The 18,641-nt window shown below is 34.1% G+C and overlaps 1 protein-coding gene across 1 annotated transcript in view; it reads left to right on the plus strand.

Moving 5' to 3' along the window:
* The window catches only part of LOC126889883 (cGMP-dependent protein kinase 1-like), a 57,595-nt gene that overhangs the window by 6,558 nt on the left and 32,396 nt on the right, over positions 1-18,641 (plus strand). Inside the window, exon 2 of the mRNA XM_050658593.1 lies at positions 6,330-6,445. Coding sequence (XP_050514550.1) covers positions 6,330-6,445 — 116 coding nt within the window. The remainder of the gene's footprint in view (positions 1-6,329; positions 6,446-18,641) is intronic.

The following is an 18,641-nucleotide window of genomic DNA, read 5'->3' on the forward strand; positions in this document are numbered from 1 at the left end:
TTCTTCATTGTACAATATACTACTATTTGTATTTTCTTCAGCCGAATCTAGCTTCATTGTTTTGCAATCGTCCTTGTCTATCAGTTTTACCTCTACCGCACTTTTCGGGAATTTCAACAATTCGACTACGTCTGGTTGATCAGTCCATTCGTTCTTCGAATCGGTGATTTCCTCCTGCTTTTTCGTTTGTGCTCTCGTCATCACTAATATACTTTTCTCTGAGTCCTTATTTAGTTGCTTTAGTTCTTCTGATGTAACTTCTATTCGTGATAAGGCGTCAGCTGTTACATTTTCAGCTCCTTTCACGTATTTAATTGTAAAGTCGTATTCTTCTAACTTCAATCTAAATTTGGTTAATCTGCTGGAAGGGTTTGTCATACCAAATAGGTACACCAATGGTCGGTGGTCTGTCAAAATAATAAATTCTTTCTGTAGAAGGTAATGTCTCCATTTAGCAATGCTCCATACTATTGCCAGTAATTCTTTTTCTATCGTAGGATAATTCATTTCCGCTTTATTAAGTGTTCTACTGGCATATGCTACCGGTTTGTCATTCCCGTTTGACAAAGTTGCTCCTAGTGCGATGCCAGATGCATCTGTCCGTAGAATAAACGTGTTCTCCTCCGATAAATCTGGGAATTCCATTACGGGGGGGTTTGATAATGACGTCTTGAGGCTTTCAAAAGCTTTTTGGCATTCTGTTGTCCACTCAAATTTTACATTTTTCCTTGATAGTCTATTTAGAGGTGCGGCTATTTCTGCAAAATGATTGATATGTTTTCTGTAATAATTTGCAAAGGCTACGAATCTTTTTGCTTCTTTTGCATTTTGTGGTATTGGATATTGTTCCAATGCGGTGATCTTTTCCGGATCTGGTGCTACACCTTTATTCGAAATCTTGTGTCCTAAATATAATAGTTCTTTTTTCATAAACTCGCATTTAATTGGATTTAATTTCAGATTTACTTTCCTTAGTCTCTCTAATACCTTCACTAAATTCTGATTATGCTGTTGTAGACTGTTGCCAAAGACTATCAAATCATCAAGATATATAAACATGTTTTCATAATTTAAACCTGACATTGCCATAGTCATGGCTCGTGAGAAACATCCTGGGCTTGTCTTTAACCCCATCGGAAGTCGTGTCATTTGATATTGACCTCTATCGGTTGCGAATGCTGTGTACGGTCTGGACTTAGAATCGAGTTCTATTTGGTAATATCCTTGGTATAAATCTAAATGTGAAAAATATGTTGCTCCTGATAAAGCGTCTAGGATTTCTTCTATGCATGGTAATGGAAATCTGTCATTCTCAATTTTGTTGTTTAGTTGTCTGTAATCTATCACAACTCTCCATTTCTTGTTTCCATTTTCATCGTTTTTCTTTGGCACTATAAGTAGTGGAGATGAGAATTCTGATATTGCATTTTCAATAATCCCGTCTTTTAACATTTTGTCTACTTGTCTATTTATTTCCGTTTTTTGTCCGTGTGGTAATCTATACGGTTTTGTATAAGCAGGTGATACTCCTTTTTGCAATTTTATTTTTGCTTTGTATACGTCCGTCGTTGTGCATGGATCGTTTTCTAAGAAAAACACATCGGAATATTTTACACATATTTTTTCTATTGCTCTTTTTTCCTCTAGCGATAAATTTTTTGTGTTTATTATATTCAAAAGTCTTTCGGCACGACTCACCGATTGTTTTGATTCTCCCATGTGGAAAACGTCGAACTTGTCTAATCTTTCGACCTTCGGTCTAAAATTCTTAACAATTATTTCTCTATCATTGATATTTAATATCCTTATTGGTATTTTTCCGTCGACTGGTTTTGAGACTGTTCCTGCCGAGAAAATTCCTTCCGCTATCTCCTGTGGTATAGTTACAAAATCTCCGTAGTGTGTCCCGATCTCGAAAAAAAATAATTTTTCACATCTCCTAGGTATTATTATCGTATAAATTTCTCCCATAGATAGCATTTTAAAATCTCTTCTCATTCCTTCTACATGTAACGATAATTTTAAGGATTCGTAATCTATTGTAGCAAAATATTGGTATAAAAAATCGCTACCAATAACCCCATCGACTTTATTTGTGAAACTCTTCATAACTGCAAATTCCTGTGTCAACGTTATCTTCTCTGAGTTATCTAATATTTCAAGGTCACACAATAAGGTTCCCCTTGTATATATAGTTTTTCCGGTAACACCTCGCAAGCTAATACGTCGGGTTTTGTTTATGTCGGTGTAGTTTTTATCTAAACATTCTTCAAATAAAACGCTGACTGTTGCGCCAGTGTCAATTAATAGTTTTTTGCGTTTTCCTCTGTAATAAACATTAATATAATTTAATCCACTTGCTGTGGAATTATCTGCCTCCATTTGATGGGCCACGAAAAAAATCTACTTCTTGTATTGTGCTTGTGTGTGGTTGCTCTTGGCGGGGCTGCTCCTCTGTTGCGAAATATGCTCCTGGTGAATTTCTGTTGCTGGGGTTTCTACCTTGCGACCAATTATTATTTCTCCCTCGATGACCATGTCCTGCTCCTCTGTTTCTTTGAGACCTACCTCTGTTATGATATTGTCTTACTTCGTTTCCATTTGTATTTCTATTATTATATGTCTTGTTACCTTCTTTTCTCCTGTCAAAACTATTTTTGTATCCGTTTGTTGTATTTCTTCTTCCGCCTCTATATGTTTTATTCATGTGGTACATTCCTGCAGTTTCCGTTCGAGTTAGCGATTCTTCGTTCTTTGCGCTTGTTATCGCTTCCGCTAAAGTGCTAAAGTTCTTGGCTTTCAAAATTGTCTTTATCTTGTCATTTTTTAAACCGTTAGTAAACACGCTTATTGCAATTTTTTCGTTTACTTTGGCCAGCACTTCTTCTGCATCTCTGTTTCCCTCTGCTTGTGCTATTGTTAATTTAGCCATGAGCTCCTCTAAACTTCTTCCAAATTTTTCTATTGACCTATTCTCTTGTTTCGCTGAGTTGATCTCCGCTGACAGAACAGGGATAGATTGTTTTACTAGAAACTTTTCTTTAATATCGGTTATTAGTGCCGCGTTTGAGTTGTAAGTGGTCTTCAGTCGTAATTTTGCTGCTTGCGTTAGTTTCACCTTCAACAGGTACTTTGTTAGTTGCGGTTTTCCTTCATCATCTAAAAATTCATCGTACAGTTCAATTGCGTCTATGAATGCTCTAATTGATTCTTCGGTGTTTCCTATGTGAGGGATCAGGTTCCCTGCTGTTTTCAGTTCGAATTTCTCTCCCATCTTGTCGTTGTTATGTTCAACTTGTCTTTTCCGTAGTTCTGTTTGGACTTTTCCGATCTTTTCTCCAATTTTTGCAATAATATCTGCAATGAATTTGTCTTCTGCTGCCTTACAGCTGTCACCTTTGTATATTTTATGCACCGTCCTAAACTGTTCCGTGATAGTCCTGAGTTTTTCCACCCATTTATCTGTGATTAGCTTATTTTTCCTTCGTTCTATAGTGTCTTTTGTGAGATTCCTATTTAATATAGTTATATCTTCCAGAATACGTTGAAATCTTTCCTCGAACATAAATTCGGCTTGGCCTGACTACGTTACTCAATAGTATATGGCCTAGTGTCTCGAAGTCTCAATTACTTCGTAAAGCTTATCATTGCCGTTAAGTTTATCAAATATAACAAAATGTAACATATAAAATAATATAATAAAACATAAATGTAAGTAAAATAAAAGGATCAATAATATTGGATAACCGTCAATATTTAAAGTGTCAGTAAATAAGTAAGTGAGTAATTATATAATAAAAAAAATCAAAATTTCAATATGAAAATAAAAAAAATAGTCATCAAACTTACTTCATAAGCAGTTAAACTGTATTGTATTAAAAAGAAAAATTACTCACGAATATGGGTTCATGTGTCTATGCATTTGGTCCTGGATTCTGGGCGTCTAACCTCAGCATCTCCATTGATTTAGATACTTCCTGTCGGATGTGGCGTCGAAGCTGCTTCTTCCATCGTCGATACAGTAGCCATCCGACGATGATTATGGCCAGGCTGAACGATACAATTCCCAAAACTCCCGGGATTGATAGCTTCTCGTTTTCGCCGGTTTCAGCTGTCACACCTCCGCTGTTGCCTGCTTGGTTTATGAAGATCTGTTCCTCTTTTTCTTTATTCTGGTTGTTTCCCATCTTACGTGTAGAGCTGCATACCTCAATCTATATGCGAACCAGAAAACTCCATTCTTTAACTTAAGGCAGGATCGCCATGTGATGTTGGGGGTTGCTGGACGAAGACACTCCCGAACAAACAAACTTAAACTTTCTACATATCTTTATTCTTACAAGGTTAAAGGTACAGTTACAACTACGTCGACCGACATTATAGTTAGGATAGGTCAAGGTGACCCATATCTCGGTAACTATATCCCCTGACCACGCGCCAGCAGAGTTCAGCGAACACACTGATACAACAATGAATGTCTCAGGTACTCGACCTTCCCACTTATATCTTATTATATTAAAAACAATGCCCATATGTATTACCATATATGGTTATGCTATACGTATTTCAATAATGACGTGTGCTGTGTTTGCAGTCTTGCGAATGAGTTGAATACTTTGAACTTTGCTACTATCGTAATAAATTATACAAATTGCAACTATAATATTGACCTTATTCTTATAACAAATAAATTAGGAAAATTCCGTGAGGGTTGTCGTGTACCATCACAAAGCAAATATTTCGCGAAATAAATGACAGATCGGAAAACTAAAAAATACGTGCTCAATATTTTTCAAAAATATATAGAATGATGCTAAACACGACTTCCCACGGTGAGTGGTGGGGAGTAAATTTAAAAATTTAAATACGAATCCCGCGATATTTGTCGAAATGAACATCAGATCGAAAAACTGAAAAATACACTTACCTATTCAATATTTTTGAAAATTCTATCGAATAGCACCAAACACGACCCCCCACGGGGGAGGGATGGGGGTTACTTTAAAATCTTAAATGGGAGCCCCCATTTTTTATTGCATATTTGGATTCCTTACGTAAAAATTAGTAACTTTTATTCGAGACATTTTTTCGAATTATGGATAGTTGGATTGTTGGAAATAGAAAATTAAACTAAAAATGGAAAATCCCCACTAAAATGGAAAAATTTACTTAACTTTTTTTGGTTAGGACCTACTCTTCACAACCCAATAGGTCCCCATAACGCTCGAGTGACTGCACATTTAGCAAACTACCACCTACTCTTCACAGCCCAATAGGTCCCCATAACGCTCGAGTGACTGCACATTTAGCATACTACCATTGTCAACGACATACAAAAATTCATTTTCTTTATTAAAGTCAACGATTTTTGAAACATTTCAATTATCATTAGAGCCAACTGAAATATTTGTGGACTTTGAAAAAGCTTTATTTTTAGTCCGTATCGAATGCAATAATCGTTAATTCTATTTACCAATTCTTGTAGCGATTCCAGGGCGTCTGCCATTATAACGGTGTCATCAGCGAATCTTATGTTATGTACTATTCTTCCGTTTATAGAGATTCCATCACTTAGCTCTGCTATCGCTTCCTGAAATATGGATTCACTGTAGAGGTTAAACAGTAGCGGCGACAGAACACAACCCTGTCTTACTCCTCTCTTTATATCAATATTCTCGGATTTTTGTTCTTCTATCTTTATATTGGCCTTTTGATTCCAATACAGATTGATGATAATTCGTAAATCTTGTCTGTCTATATCTCTGTTTTTTAATAATTCTATTAGTTTTTCATGTCGGAGACTGTCAAACGTTTTTTAGAAGTCGATGAAACAGGAATAAATATTCAGGTTCATATCTAAGCATCTTTGAGAGAGGACATTAAACGCAAACAATGCCTCTCTTGTTCCGAGTCCTTTGCGGAACCCAAATTGGGTATCATCCATATCATATTCTAGCTTTCTGTATAATCTTAACCGGTCTAACTTAACTTACCCTGTCTTAATCTGAAACGCTCTAGTTTTTCTGGGGATAGATTTTCTTTACTAATCTGACGGACTGCTCTCAGCTCACGTCTCTCTATTAAGATTCCATATACGATATGGGTACATTACAGGGTACTACAAGGTTTCTCGCCAGGTGTAACGCGAGTAACTCTTAACGCGTCTCTCGAGTAACGCGAAAAATCCCCGCATGGGTTCCCCGACCAGTAGATTTTATACCAAATATAACTATTTATAAAATAACTCTTGTTTTCTTATATTAATAATAAACATTTGTTTCCAACCAAATTTTCGTTTGATAAACTTTTAATGAAAACATTATTTTCAGACAAGTATTGGCAGTGTACTTGAATCACAACCAAGAAGAGACGGTGTAGTTCCCGTTCCAGTACGTATCGATCAAAATCTGAAGGAAAAACTTCCAGTTTTTAATAAACTTCAAAGGTAACGATAGTTTAAATATGTTAGGCCTGCCGCAAGTTGACACACAGCTTCTTGAGGTAACCCAGGTTGAGTCACAGTGAATTTCTGTGAAACACTAAAATGATACTAACACCTCAAGTTCCCACGCAGAGTGACGTGACGCCGCTTTCACGTTCCGTGACCCCGCGTTACTCAGTTCTCATTCAGCAGATTCTCACGGTGTGTGGAGGTAAGATCCACGAACTCTACAGGAAAGAAACAAGTCACATAAGAACTTCTTCTTTGTGTACCATGCCCTTTGAGAACGTTGGTTACCATCATAGCTATCTTAATTTTATTCACTGCCACTCTAAATAGCATGCTTGTATCAACATCATACCAATCATAAACTTCTTCTTCGTCCTGGACTGCGTTTTCTTCCTATTTTCCCTTGCATAATCTTTTGTAGAAACCTTTATTTGGGACCTCTCCTTACATGTCCGAAATACTCGAGCTTTCTCTTCTTGATGCGTTTTATAATCTCAGTAGTATTGCTGAGACGTTCTAGTATTGGAGATTTTCAAATTTTCTCCACCCAAGAAACCCAAGAAAATTCTTCTATAGCACCACATTTCGAAAGCCTCAAGACGATTTAGGTCGATTTTATTCACAGCCCAAGACTCCAGACCATAAAGTAAGACCGAGAACACGTAGCAGCAAAGTACGCGGGTCCGCAAAGCCAATTTTAGGTCTCTGTTATATAATACTTTCGATATCCTTTTAAAAGCGGCTCTGGCCTACTCTATCCTAGATCTAATTTCACCGTGACTCTCTCTGTTACAATTTAACTGATATCTAAGGTAAACAATTTGATCAACTTGCTCAAGTTTGCTATTATTTACGTATATGGAGGGTTTTATATTCTCTTATTTACTTATTACGAGTATTTTGGTTTTCCGTATGTTCAGATCCAGACCTGCTTCCTTACAGCTCTCAACGACACTATCAACTAGTGATTGCAGATCTTCTTGTGTAGAAGCTAGAAATACTGTATCGTCCTACTGTAATGATGACTTCACCGTTCACAAATATTCCTTCTTGTTTTTCAGAAACTGCATCTCTGAAAATTCTTAAACGTTGAAAAGTAGGGGCGACAAGAGGCATACCTGGCGTACTCCTCTTTTAATATTAAGAGCCTGGGACTCCAAGCCTTCTACTAAAACTAATGTTGTTTGATTCCAATAAAAATTTACAATTATGCGAACGTCTCAGCCGTCCAAGCCGAACATCAATAAAGAATATAAAGAATGCTTAACACGATCAAATTCGTTTTGGAAGTCATATACGAACAGTAGGCCCAAACTGCGGTTCAATTTGCGATGATCCAGTCACCAGCAGTTTTTCTCATCATGACTCACCTGCGTCACTTCAGCAAGCAATATCTCAATTGCGACCGGCCTTTTGAGTTGGTCTACGAGCCCCTTCCCATGTCAGTTGGCCCAACGTTGAATTGAAGAACCTTTTTTATCGAATCTGGCAGTTTACACTCCAGCACAGATCGACATTTGACCGAGTCTCTCACTGGCTTCTCTAGGCAAAGCCCGAAATATATTTTTTTTCGACGTTTGACTGAAATTTTAGAAACTTCTAGGTTTGAATAAAAACACTTCAGCCAAAGGCAGAAAATGGAATTTATTTCGGGGTTTGTCCAAAAGCTTCGGTCAAATCTAGGATAATCTAGCCATACCGCGAAGAGACTCCATATCGACCTTTGACTATAACACTTATGTATTACAATCAACATATACGTGGGTGGTCCGATAAGTACTAGTACTTGGCCTCTCCGTTCTGTGGCGCAACTATCGGAAGAGAAATATACTGTCGTATAATACATTCTTGTAGGGTTGTAGGCGGTCTATGTCAAAATCTCAGCCAAATCGGACGTTTTGTTTTGACCGCATGTGGAAGCAGACCTGTCTGGGGATTTTAGAAAGATGAAAAAAGAGATGTAGGTGATTCGATTCTTGTTTTTTGGAGAGAAATCGGGCAGTGAAACCAAAGAGCGCTTGAATGCTATGTACTACGGTGACTCCTCTGCTCCTTCGATGGCGACCGATAAAAATTGGTTTAACGAGTTACATTCAACATGATCGCACGTCAGATTTTGATAAGCCACGCCCAGGTACCCCGAAAACGGCTAAAGGCCGGCGCCCACTTATACGGAACAGCCCGCTACGAAACGGACCGCGACGCTCGGCATTTTAATATTTTCGTGTATTCAAGTGGCTGAGTTTGAACCATTTGAATACACGCAAATATTAAAATGCCGATCGTCGCGGTCCATTCCGTAGCGGGCTGTTCCGTATAAGTGGGCGCCGGCCTTAACACGGAGGATAATGTAAAATAAATTCACGATCTCGTATTGGTAGACCACCGGCTGAAGGTTCGCGAGATAGTTGAGACAGCAGACATCTAAAAAGGTCGCGTGAGCTCTGAATGCAATTTTGAGCATGAGAAAACTGTCGGCGCGATAGATGCTGTGTTTTCTCACTCAGGATCAACAAGCGCAACCATGTCACCACTTTAGAGTAGTGTCTGAGGCTACTTAAGCGTAATATGAAGGAGTTTCTACATTGCTGCATAACAGTTGACGAAACATGGATCCACCGGTATTAACCAGAGACAAAGGAACAGTCGATATAGTATATAGTAGACGCCATCCTGCGAACGGACTAGATGATACTAGAAGATACGTCTTCTATCGGCCGGAAAGGTGATGGCCACCGTTTTCTGGGATTAACAAGGTGTGATCTATATCAACTTCCTGAAAACGGTAAAACGGTCACAGGGCTTTACTATGCCGCATTATTGGGCCGATTCGACGGGGAATTGCAGAGAAAACAGCCCCAACTAGGGAAGAAAAAATGCTCTTCCACCAAGATAACGCACCAGCTCACACCTCCATCCTAGCCATGGCCAAACTTGTCTAATTGGACTACAAACTGATATCCCATCCACCGTATTTTTCAGAATTGATCCTGTTAGACTTATTTTTGTTTTCAAACTTGAGAAAGTCACTCGCCAGGCAGAAATTTAAATCGAATGAGGAGTTCAACCCCGCCATGGACCCATTTTGCAGACCTAGAGAAAACGTATTTTACAGATGGATTAAAGAAGTCGGGACATCGCTGAGTTAAGTGTATCGAAATAAAAGGAGACTATTTACCTTCAGAAATAAATCACCAGTTTTCCAAAATTTTCGTTTTTCTTTTGGAGGCTAAGTACTTATCGGACGGCCCTAGTAAAATTTGGTCCTTGCGTAATAAGCCATTTTTCGCTTGTCGCACTATATTAAGTGTTAGTGGAGTCACTGAAGGTGGATATGAGCTATTACCTCCGATTTCGTTGAACCTCCATCGATTTGCATGAAAATTGGTGAGTGGTTAGAGGATATCTCAAGGAACAAAGGCGACATGGTGCCAACTTGCGCTTTTAGCCTGGGGTTGGATGCCACCCCTTCTCGGGGGGTGAAAATTATATTATTAAAATTAACCCCATAATTCGATAAAGGGACAAATTTCAAGCAAAATTTGTTATATAAAGTTATTAAAATAAATCAAATCATTTTGAGTTATTGAAGATCAAAGATTTAAATTTTTCTTGAGAAAAATGCATGTTTTTAACCAATTTTTCATCAATAACTCAAAAAGTGTAAGTTTTTACAAAAAAGTTACTGTTATCAAAATGGAAGCTAATAAAAAATGAAATAAACCCCTTACTACAAAAACCTTTTAATGTTAACTAAAAGTGATTTATATGTAATTGAATGTATATTTTTTTCGGCGAGTAAAAAACACGTATTCAAGCTGAAACAACGGGAAATTGATGCATTTTATAACATAAACTTATTAAACATTTGTCAAAGTAGTTAAAAATATCTATTAAATGAGCCCCCGAACATGTTGATAGCGTTAAAATTTATGCTCCAAAATTTCAAAATTTATCTTTTAAAATTTTTTCCAAAAAATGTTATGGTTTTTTTTTAATAACTCCGTTCGTGTTTACGATATCAGGTTCATCTAAAAACTGTTTGAAAGCTAATTCCAAGTGCCATTTAAGCAAGTTGAATCCAATCTTTTAAACTACTAAATTTTTAAAAAATAAAAGGTTAAATGGCCCCGGTTGCATGGTTCCCACAGCAAAATTTAAGATTTAAACGTTTCTATTTCGGTTATTTTTTACCCTATCGAAATAGTAAAACAGGTAAAATATTTGGCACAGAAAAAACTAAAATTTGGTTAAATATAATCTTTTACATATATTGAGAATTTTTGGAGTTATTATCAAAAGAATATGAGAATTACAATAATTTTAAAAATTATGATTTTTTTAAATTATACCTTTTCTTCAAAAATATGCATTCTAAACCGGTTAAAAATATCGAAAACATTACTTATGCTAATGTAAAGAAGTTTTTGTAAGGATTACTATAAATTTTAATTTTTGTGGAAATGGCGTATGTTTAATTTTTCACTTTTTCCTCAAAAATTCGAAACGGTTCTTTTACTTTCATTATAACTTGCTTAATTTTGACGCTATTACCTTGTTCTGAAGCTCATTTGATAGGTATTCCGAAGTACTTTGGCAAATGTTTAACAGGAGTATTTTATACATTGCATCGTTTTCCCGTTATTTAAGCTTGAATACTTAGATTTGAGTACTCGTCGAAAAAAATTCACATTCAATTGCCAATAACTCACTTTGAACTAACATTAATTTAGTTATTTATGTGAGGAATGTATTTAATTTTTTATTATCTTTAATTTCAGTAATAATAACTTTTTTGTAAAAGCTTATAGTTTTTGATTTATACGTGAAAAACCGATTTAAAACATGCATTTGTTTACGAAAAAATAAAATCTTTGGTCTTTAATAACTCAAAAAGTGTTGATTTATTTTAATAACTTTATATAACAAATTTTGCTTATAATTTGTCCCTCTATCGACTTATGGTATTATTTTTAATAAAATAATTTTCACCCCCGAGAAGGGGTGGCATCCACCCCCAGGGTAAAAGCGCAAGTTGGCATTATGTCACCTTTGTTTTTTGAGGTATCCTCTAATTACTCACCAATTTTCATGAAAATCGATGGAGGTTCAACGAAATCGGAGGTGAAAACCTTCAGTGACTGCACTGTGTATAAAGTATAATAAATATTAACTCATCGTCAAATCTGCTGTATACAACAGTTTTGGATTCATAAATATAATCTCTTAACAAAAAAGTTTTTACTCTCTTATCTCTATTAGATATTATTCAATTACGATATTATATTTCCGAATAAAAATTTCATAGTTCTAATCTCATGAGATTAATTTTGTTTCTAAATTATTTCTAAATTAATTCTAACCTTATGAAACAAGCAACTACATTCCTATCAGTACGAATGAGTCATCTTCTAAATCATATAGACATAGACCAATTATTACAGTCGGAAAAATGAAAGAATACCCATGAACGAACATATAAAACACGCTGTATTTTCCTGTCACCGTATCACAAAGAAAATTGTCCAGTGCAAGTACATGTAACAATAATTTATTATTACATGTACTTGCGCTGGCCAATTTTTTGTGTGACACGGTGACAGGAAAATACAGCGTGTTTTATATGTTCGTTCATGGGTATTCTTTCATTTTTCCTACTGTATTGTTCTTACTTCTTCACTATGTAAATGTAAACTATGTATTAGAAAAAATGGCCAATAAACGCCAGAAAGAAGCGTCTAGGTAGTCCATTCTTTCACGGTTTTTGCTCTAAATTTTAAAGAACCGCTTGGATTGACATGAAATTTGGCATGCGCATAGCTTACATGTCAAAGAAAAAAAGTGATATTGTGCCGATGTGTGCTTTTGCCCTGGGGGTGACTTTCACCCCTTCTTGGGGTGAAAAAATATATGTCCAAAATAAGTCCGGAAATGGATAAACTGACTAATTTTAAGTAACTTTTGTTCTATAGAGCTTTTTCGCCAAGTCAACACTTTTCGAGTTATTTGCAAGTGAATATGTTCATTTTTCAACAAAATAACCACATTTTTAGACGGTTTTTCGCAAATATCTCAAAAATTAAGTATTTTGTCGATAAAAACGTTCTTAGCAAAAATATAGCCTATAAAAAAGTAAAAAAAATGGTGTACGCGTTAGGTCTCTGGATCTCGTATAACCAGAGTTATAGCCATTGAAAAATAGATTCATATTCACCAAATTTCAAATAGAAAATTTCGACGTGAAATATCCAAAAAATTAAGCACTTTTTGGGGAAAACCTATTAAAACTTTTTTGAAGTGTTTAAAAAAAGCTTTATTTTTGTTTTTACAAAAAGTTTCTTGCATTAAATTTAAGCAAGTTACGCTCAAAATAAAGTTGGTCCCTTTTGTTTTTGCAAAAAAAATCGGGAAGATCACCCCCTAATTAGCAACTTAAATTAAATTAATCATTACCGCTTCATAAATTATTTTATTTATGTTGTGTCTATGTGATCTGTAAGTTTCATCGATTCAAAGTGCTTATTTTTGAAATAATTTGGTTTCAAAGTAAAATTTTTAAAAATTTAAATTTTGAAAAATATGCTTTTTTCAAAATAACTTAAAAATTGTTCGACATACCAAAAATCTCGAAAACAAAAAAAGTTAGATTTGCTTTTCTGAATATCATGTATTTTTTTGTTTTCCTGTTGGACAAAAATTGACTAAGATTTGGTGTTTCTAAATTTGCATACATTCGTGATCAGTGACTCGTTTAAGCCCTTTTAACTACAGCCCTTTCAATAATAAGGACTTTGAACCGATGAAACGTACAGATCATATAAACAATATATACAGAAGTCAAGAAACTTATGAAGTCGTAACGATTAAGTTCATTTAAGATACTAATTAGGGGGTGATTTTCTCGATTTTTTTTACCAAAACCAAAGGGACTAACTTTATTTTGAGCGTAACTTGTTTAATTTTGATGCTAGAAATTTTTTTTATAAAACAAAAATGAAGCTTTCTTTAAACGCTTTAAATAAGTTGTAATGAGTTTTCCCCGAAATGTGCTTCATTTTTGGTTATTTCACGTTAAAGTATTCCACTTGGAATTTGACGAATATGAACCTATATTTCATTAGCTATAACTCTGCTTCTGCTAAATAAAAAACGTGATATATTCACTATTTTTTTAAATTTTTTATAGGCTATATTTTTGCTAAGAATGCTTTTTCGACAAAATACTTACAATTTGAGTTATTTGCGAAAAACCGTCTAAAAGCGTGGTTATTTTGTTGAAAAAATGAACATATTCACTGCCAAATAACTCGAAAAGTATTGACTTAGTGAAAAAACTCTATAGAACAAAAGTTACTTAAAATTAGTCAGTTTATCCATTTCCTGACTTTCTTTGGACGAATATTTTTTCACCCACAAAAGGGGGTGAAAACCACCCCCAGGGCAAAAGCACATATCAGCACAATATCACTTTTTTTCTTTGACTTGTTAGCTATGTGTATGCCAAATTTCATGTCAATCCAAGCGGTTCTTTACAATTTAGAGGTTTTGCAATATTTTACCGTTAAAGAACGGACTAAGGTATCTAGATAAAAATAATACTCTTGACCCATTTTGAAACAGGCTTTAGGTCAAATCTTAACTTTATTTTACTTAAGTAACTTAATATATTAGAAGTGCCTTTGACACGATACAGAGACCCCTAATTCTTAGAAAATGAACAGAATATAACTGATCACATTTATTTATTTTTAAAACAATTTATAACAAGTCGATCTTTTAGAGTATTATAAAATGGCTGAAAACACAAAACCACACGCTACACGCCATACGCCATAACGGTTTACCTGGGCTCTGTTTTAAAAAATACCTTATCATTACTTAGCATGAATGACTTTCACTCGTAATATAGAAGCACCACTCAGGTACCTACTGCTGATGATATTATACTTTCATCAAGCCAGAGTTACAGCTACCACCATGGCTTTGCTACAAAATATAATAAATAAAATATACATCTGGTCTACGCGTGCTGGATTTGTGTTTTCAGCTTCTAAATACAAAGCCATTCACTTTACCAAAAAACATAGACCTAATTTACCTTCTATATCTATGTACTGAGTCTCTCTAAACTGCCTGTAAACTTGTCCGTTACAAACAGTTAACTATTTGACATTTCTGATGTCATCATTATCATGTAGCACTACAACCCTGCATGGGTCCTGGCTGACTGTACAGCTTTTTTCCAATTTTTTCGGTCTTCCATCAACCTAGGGTCAAATTGAATGTTTATTTTCCGGAGATCTGCTTGGATGTTATCTCTCCATCGCGTTCTGGGACGCCCGAGTGGTCTTTTGCTTGTAGGAATCTACTTATGCTCATACCAGTCTTACAAGCCTCTCGTTATTAAGTAACCTGCCTATCTTAGTCGCTGTGATTTGATTTCTTGGACAATATCGGCGTCATTGGAGAGTGCTTTTAATTCGATATTGGTTCTGATCCTATACTGGTTTGTGGTGATGTCGTGGTGAGGTCCTAAAATTTTTCTAAGTAATTTTCGTTCAAAACGTCTGAGATTTTCTTCGTTTGCTTTGGTCATGGTCCACGTTTCGCATCCATATGTTAACAGGTCTGACGATGGATTTATAGATTTTGATCTTTAAACTTCTTATAATATTTTTTGATTTTATAAGCTTATCCAGTGCGAATAGAAAGCGATTTGCTGATTGGATTCTGTCTTTTATTTCTTCAGTAACATCGTTGTCAGCTGTGATTAGTTGTTAACTTGGTTAACTATTAACTATTAACCACTAACCGTGTTAGTGGTTTTAGTGTTAACTTAAAGTGAGTTATAGGTAATTGAATGTATATTTTTTTTTTCGGCGAGTACCCACATCTAAGTATTCAAGCTTAAATAACGGGAAAATGATGCATTTTATAACATAACCTTGTTAAACATCAATTTGTCAAAGTACTTAGAAATATCTATCAAATGAGCCCCCCGAACAAGTTGATAGCATTAAAATTTATGCACCAAATATTTTTCAAAATTTATCTTTTAAGAATTTTTCCAAAAAAGATATTGTTTTTTTTTTAAATAACTCCGTTAATTTTTACGATGTCAGGTTTGCCTTAACACCATTTAAAAGTTAATTTTATTGACTATTATACCACGTTGACCACTTTTAATCTTTTAATCCCCTTACTTTTTTAAAAATAAAAGGTTAAATGGCACCGGTTACATGGTTCTCGCAGCAAAATTTAAGCTTTAAATGTTTCTATCTCGGTTATCTTTTACCCTATAGTTATATACCCTATAGTTTTATATAGTTATATAAAGTTAAAATATTTGATACAGAGAAAACTAAAATTTGGTTATACATATCACTGTTACGTATATTTAGTTCAGAGAAACAAGGAAAAAAAATAGCCTGTTGGTGACACAACCCCCTCCAGGCCGAAACCAAATTTTTTGAGTAATATGGACATCTATAATAATAACCTATATATTTCCTGCAGCCGATTTTGATGATATACATAGTTATAAACAAATGAAGATCAAAAAACGGTAAATTTTCGCTTTTTTCGTCTATTACTAAGAAAATAGGCATTTTAAACAAATTTGAGAGTAAGAAACTCATAAACGGTATAAAAAACTTCAATATGGCGTTTGCTTATTATGTCTATCCTTATTGGTTGCTTAGAAAATTGCAAAATAAATCATAAATTTTGAGTTTTTATAAATATTTATAACTTATGTAAAAATTAACTTAGAACCTTCTTATTACACAGAATATTGAAACTTATGGTGCTTAATTCATATCCTAAATTTCGAAGAAATTGGTCAAATAGTTTAAAAGTTATTTAGTTTGTTTATCCCAAATTTATTTTTTTTGCAACACTGTAAGTCAGAAAATGATGAAGCTACAGTAATACTTTGGATAGTTTATGGAAGAAGGAAATTTACAGTATTAATTTAATTAAAAAAAAATTACAAAAAATAATTATAAATATTGCAAAATTATTTTGCAAAAACATGTGAATTAAATAAATGGGGGGCTAACTTTGTCCCTAATTGTCCTAGGATAGTTGTCTTTCTTTCTAAATGTGTATAAAAATTCAGTCTTTCTAAATATGAAAAAATAATTTTTCTACAGGTAACGGTTAAAAAGTTATTCTAATTGTTTATAAGTAAGCAAAAAATCGACATGTTTTTTCAAAATAATTTTACACTGTTTAAAATTATTTTTTGTCATTTATTTTTAATAATGGTAATAGTATAAATGTTCTTCTTTCATAAACTGTCCGAAGTATGATTGTAGCCTCATAATTTTCTGACTTGTAGTGTTGCAAAAAAAATGAATTTGGGATTAACAAATTAAATAACTTTTAAACTATTTGACCAATTGCTTTGAAATTTAAAATATAATTTAAGTACAAGAAGTATCAGCATTCCGTGTAATAAGAAGGTTCTAAGTTAATTTTTACATAAGTTATGAATATTTTTAAAAACTCAAAATTTATGATTTATTTTGCAATTTTCTAAGCAACCAATAAGGATGGACATATTCAGCGAACGCCATATTGAAGTTTTTTATACGATTTATGAGTTTCTTACACTCAAATTTGTTTAAAGTGCTTAACTTTTTGGTAATAGACGAAAAAAGCGAAAATTTAGCGTTTTTTGATCTTCATTTGTTTATAACTATGTATATCATCAAAATCGGCTGCAGGAAACATATAGGTTAATAATATAGATGTCCATACTACTCAAAAAATTAGGTTTCGGCCTGGAGGGAGATGTGTCACGAGAAAAATCTTATTTCTCTGGACTAATTGAGTATTTTTGTGAGTTATTATCAAAAGAAAATGAAAATTACGATACCTTTAAAATTTTTGATTTTTTTTTAAATTATATCTTTTTTTAGTGTGCATTCTAAACCAGTCAAAATTGTTGAAATAATTATTTATGCTAATATAAAGAAATTCTTCTAAGGATTACTATACATTTTAATTTTTGTACAAATCGCGTATGTTTTATTTTTCACTTTTTCCTAAAAAGTTCTAAAGGGTTCTCTTATTTTCACCACATCTTGCTTAATTGTGATGGTATTGACTTCTACTGGAGCTCATTTGATAGGTACTCCGAAGTACTTTGACAAGTGTTTAGTAGGTATATTTTATAAAATGCATATTTTTCCCGTTATTTAAGCTTGAATACTTAGATTTGAGTACTCGTGTATTCAGTTTTTTATTATCGTCAATTTTGATAATAATAACTTTTGTAAAAGCTTATAGTTATTGAGTTCTACGTGAAAAACAGCTTTAAAATATGCATTTTTTTACGAAAAAATAAAATCTTTGATCTTTAGTAACTCAAAAAGTATTGATTTATATTAATAACTTTATGTAACACATTTTGCTTAAAATTTGTCTCTCTAGCGATTTATGGAATTATTAAAAAAGAAATAATTTTCATCCTCGAGAAGGGGTGGCATTCACCACCGCGGTAAAAGCGCAAGGTTCAACGATATCGGAGGTGAAAACCTTCAGTGACTGCACTAAATGGATTGAAAGATATTTTCCCTAATTTTGACATTGCGTTGCACATTTACGTGCATCCCAGGTGCCAACGTATCCGCTGAAAGGTCATTTTCGAAAATGTCAAGAATTAAAAATAATTTCTCATCAAGTATGACGCAAGAACGTGCAATTTGTCGATTTTGTCAAAAAACATTTTTTGTTTGAAAAGTCTTTTTTGAAAAGAAGTCTCTGATGTGATCGAACTGGAATGACAATTTTTTCTGTTATAGGTATATACACATCGTAGTTTAAATCCACTTTTAGTGTTTTTTCAAATTTCTGCAAATTTTTTTCGCAAAAATGGTACATGGTTGAAGGGCGGCTACTAGAGAATTGCCTAGGGCGTCAATTGACCTAAACGCGGCCCTGGAGAAAGGCACTATGCCGGAACAGCTGTAGTGGTAATAATATTGTAATAAAGTTTCTGGAAGAATAGACAACAAAAGTTTTGATTGTTTTATTCTTAGATCAAATGAAAAACTTAAATCACATAACGGTCAAATCCATAACTCATTCAATTTATGACCTTCAAAATTTTGTTGCGCTCTGTATATCCTTTTTTGACAACGGTCTTATAAATTTATTGTAGCAAACATATGGGACGTATACA

Source organism: Diabrotica virgifera, chromosome 1 (assembly GCF_917563875.1).
Source record: "Diabrotica virgifera virgifera chromosome 1, PGI_DIABVI_V3a".
Lineage (NCBI taxonomy): Eukaryota > Metazoa > Arthropoda > Insecta > Coleoptera > Chrysomelidae > Diabrotica > Diabrotica virgifera.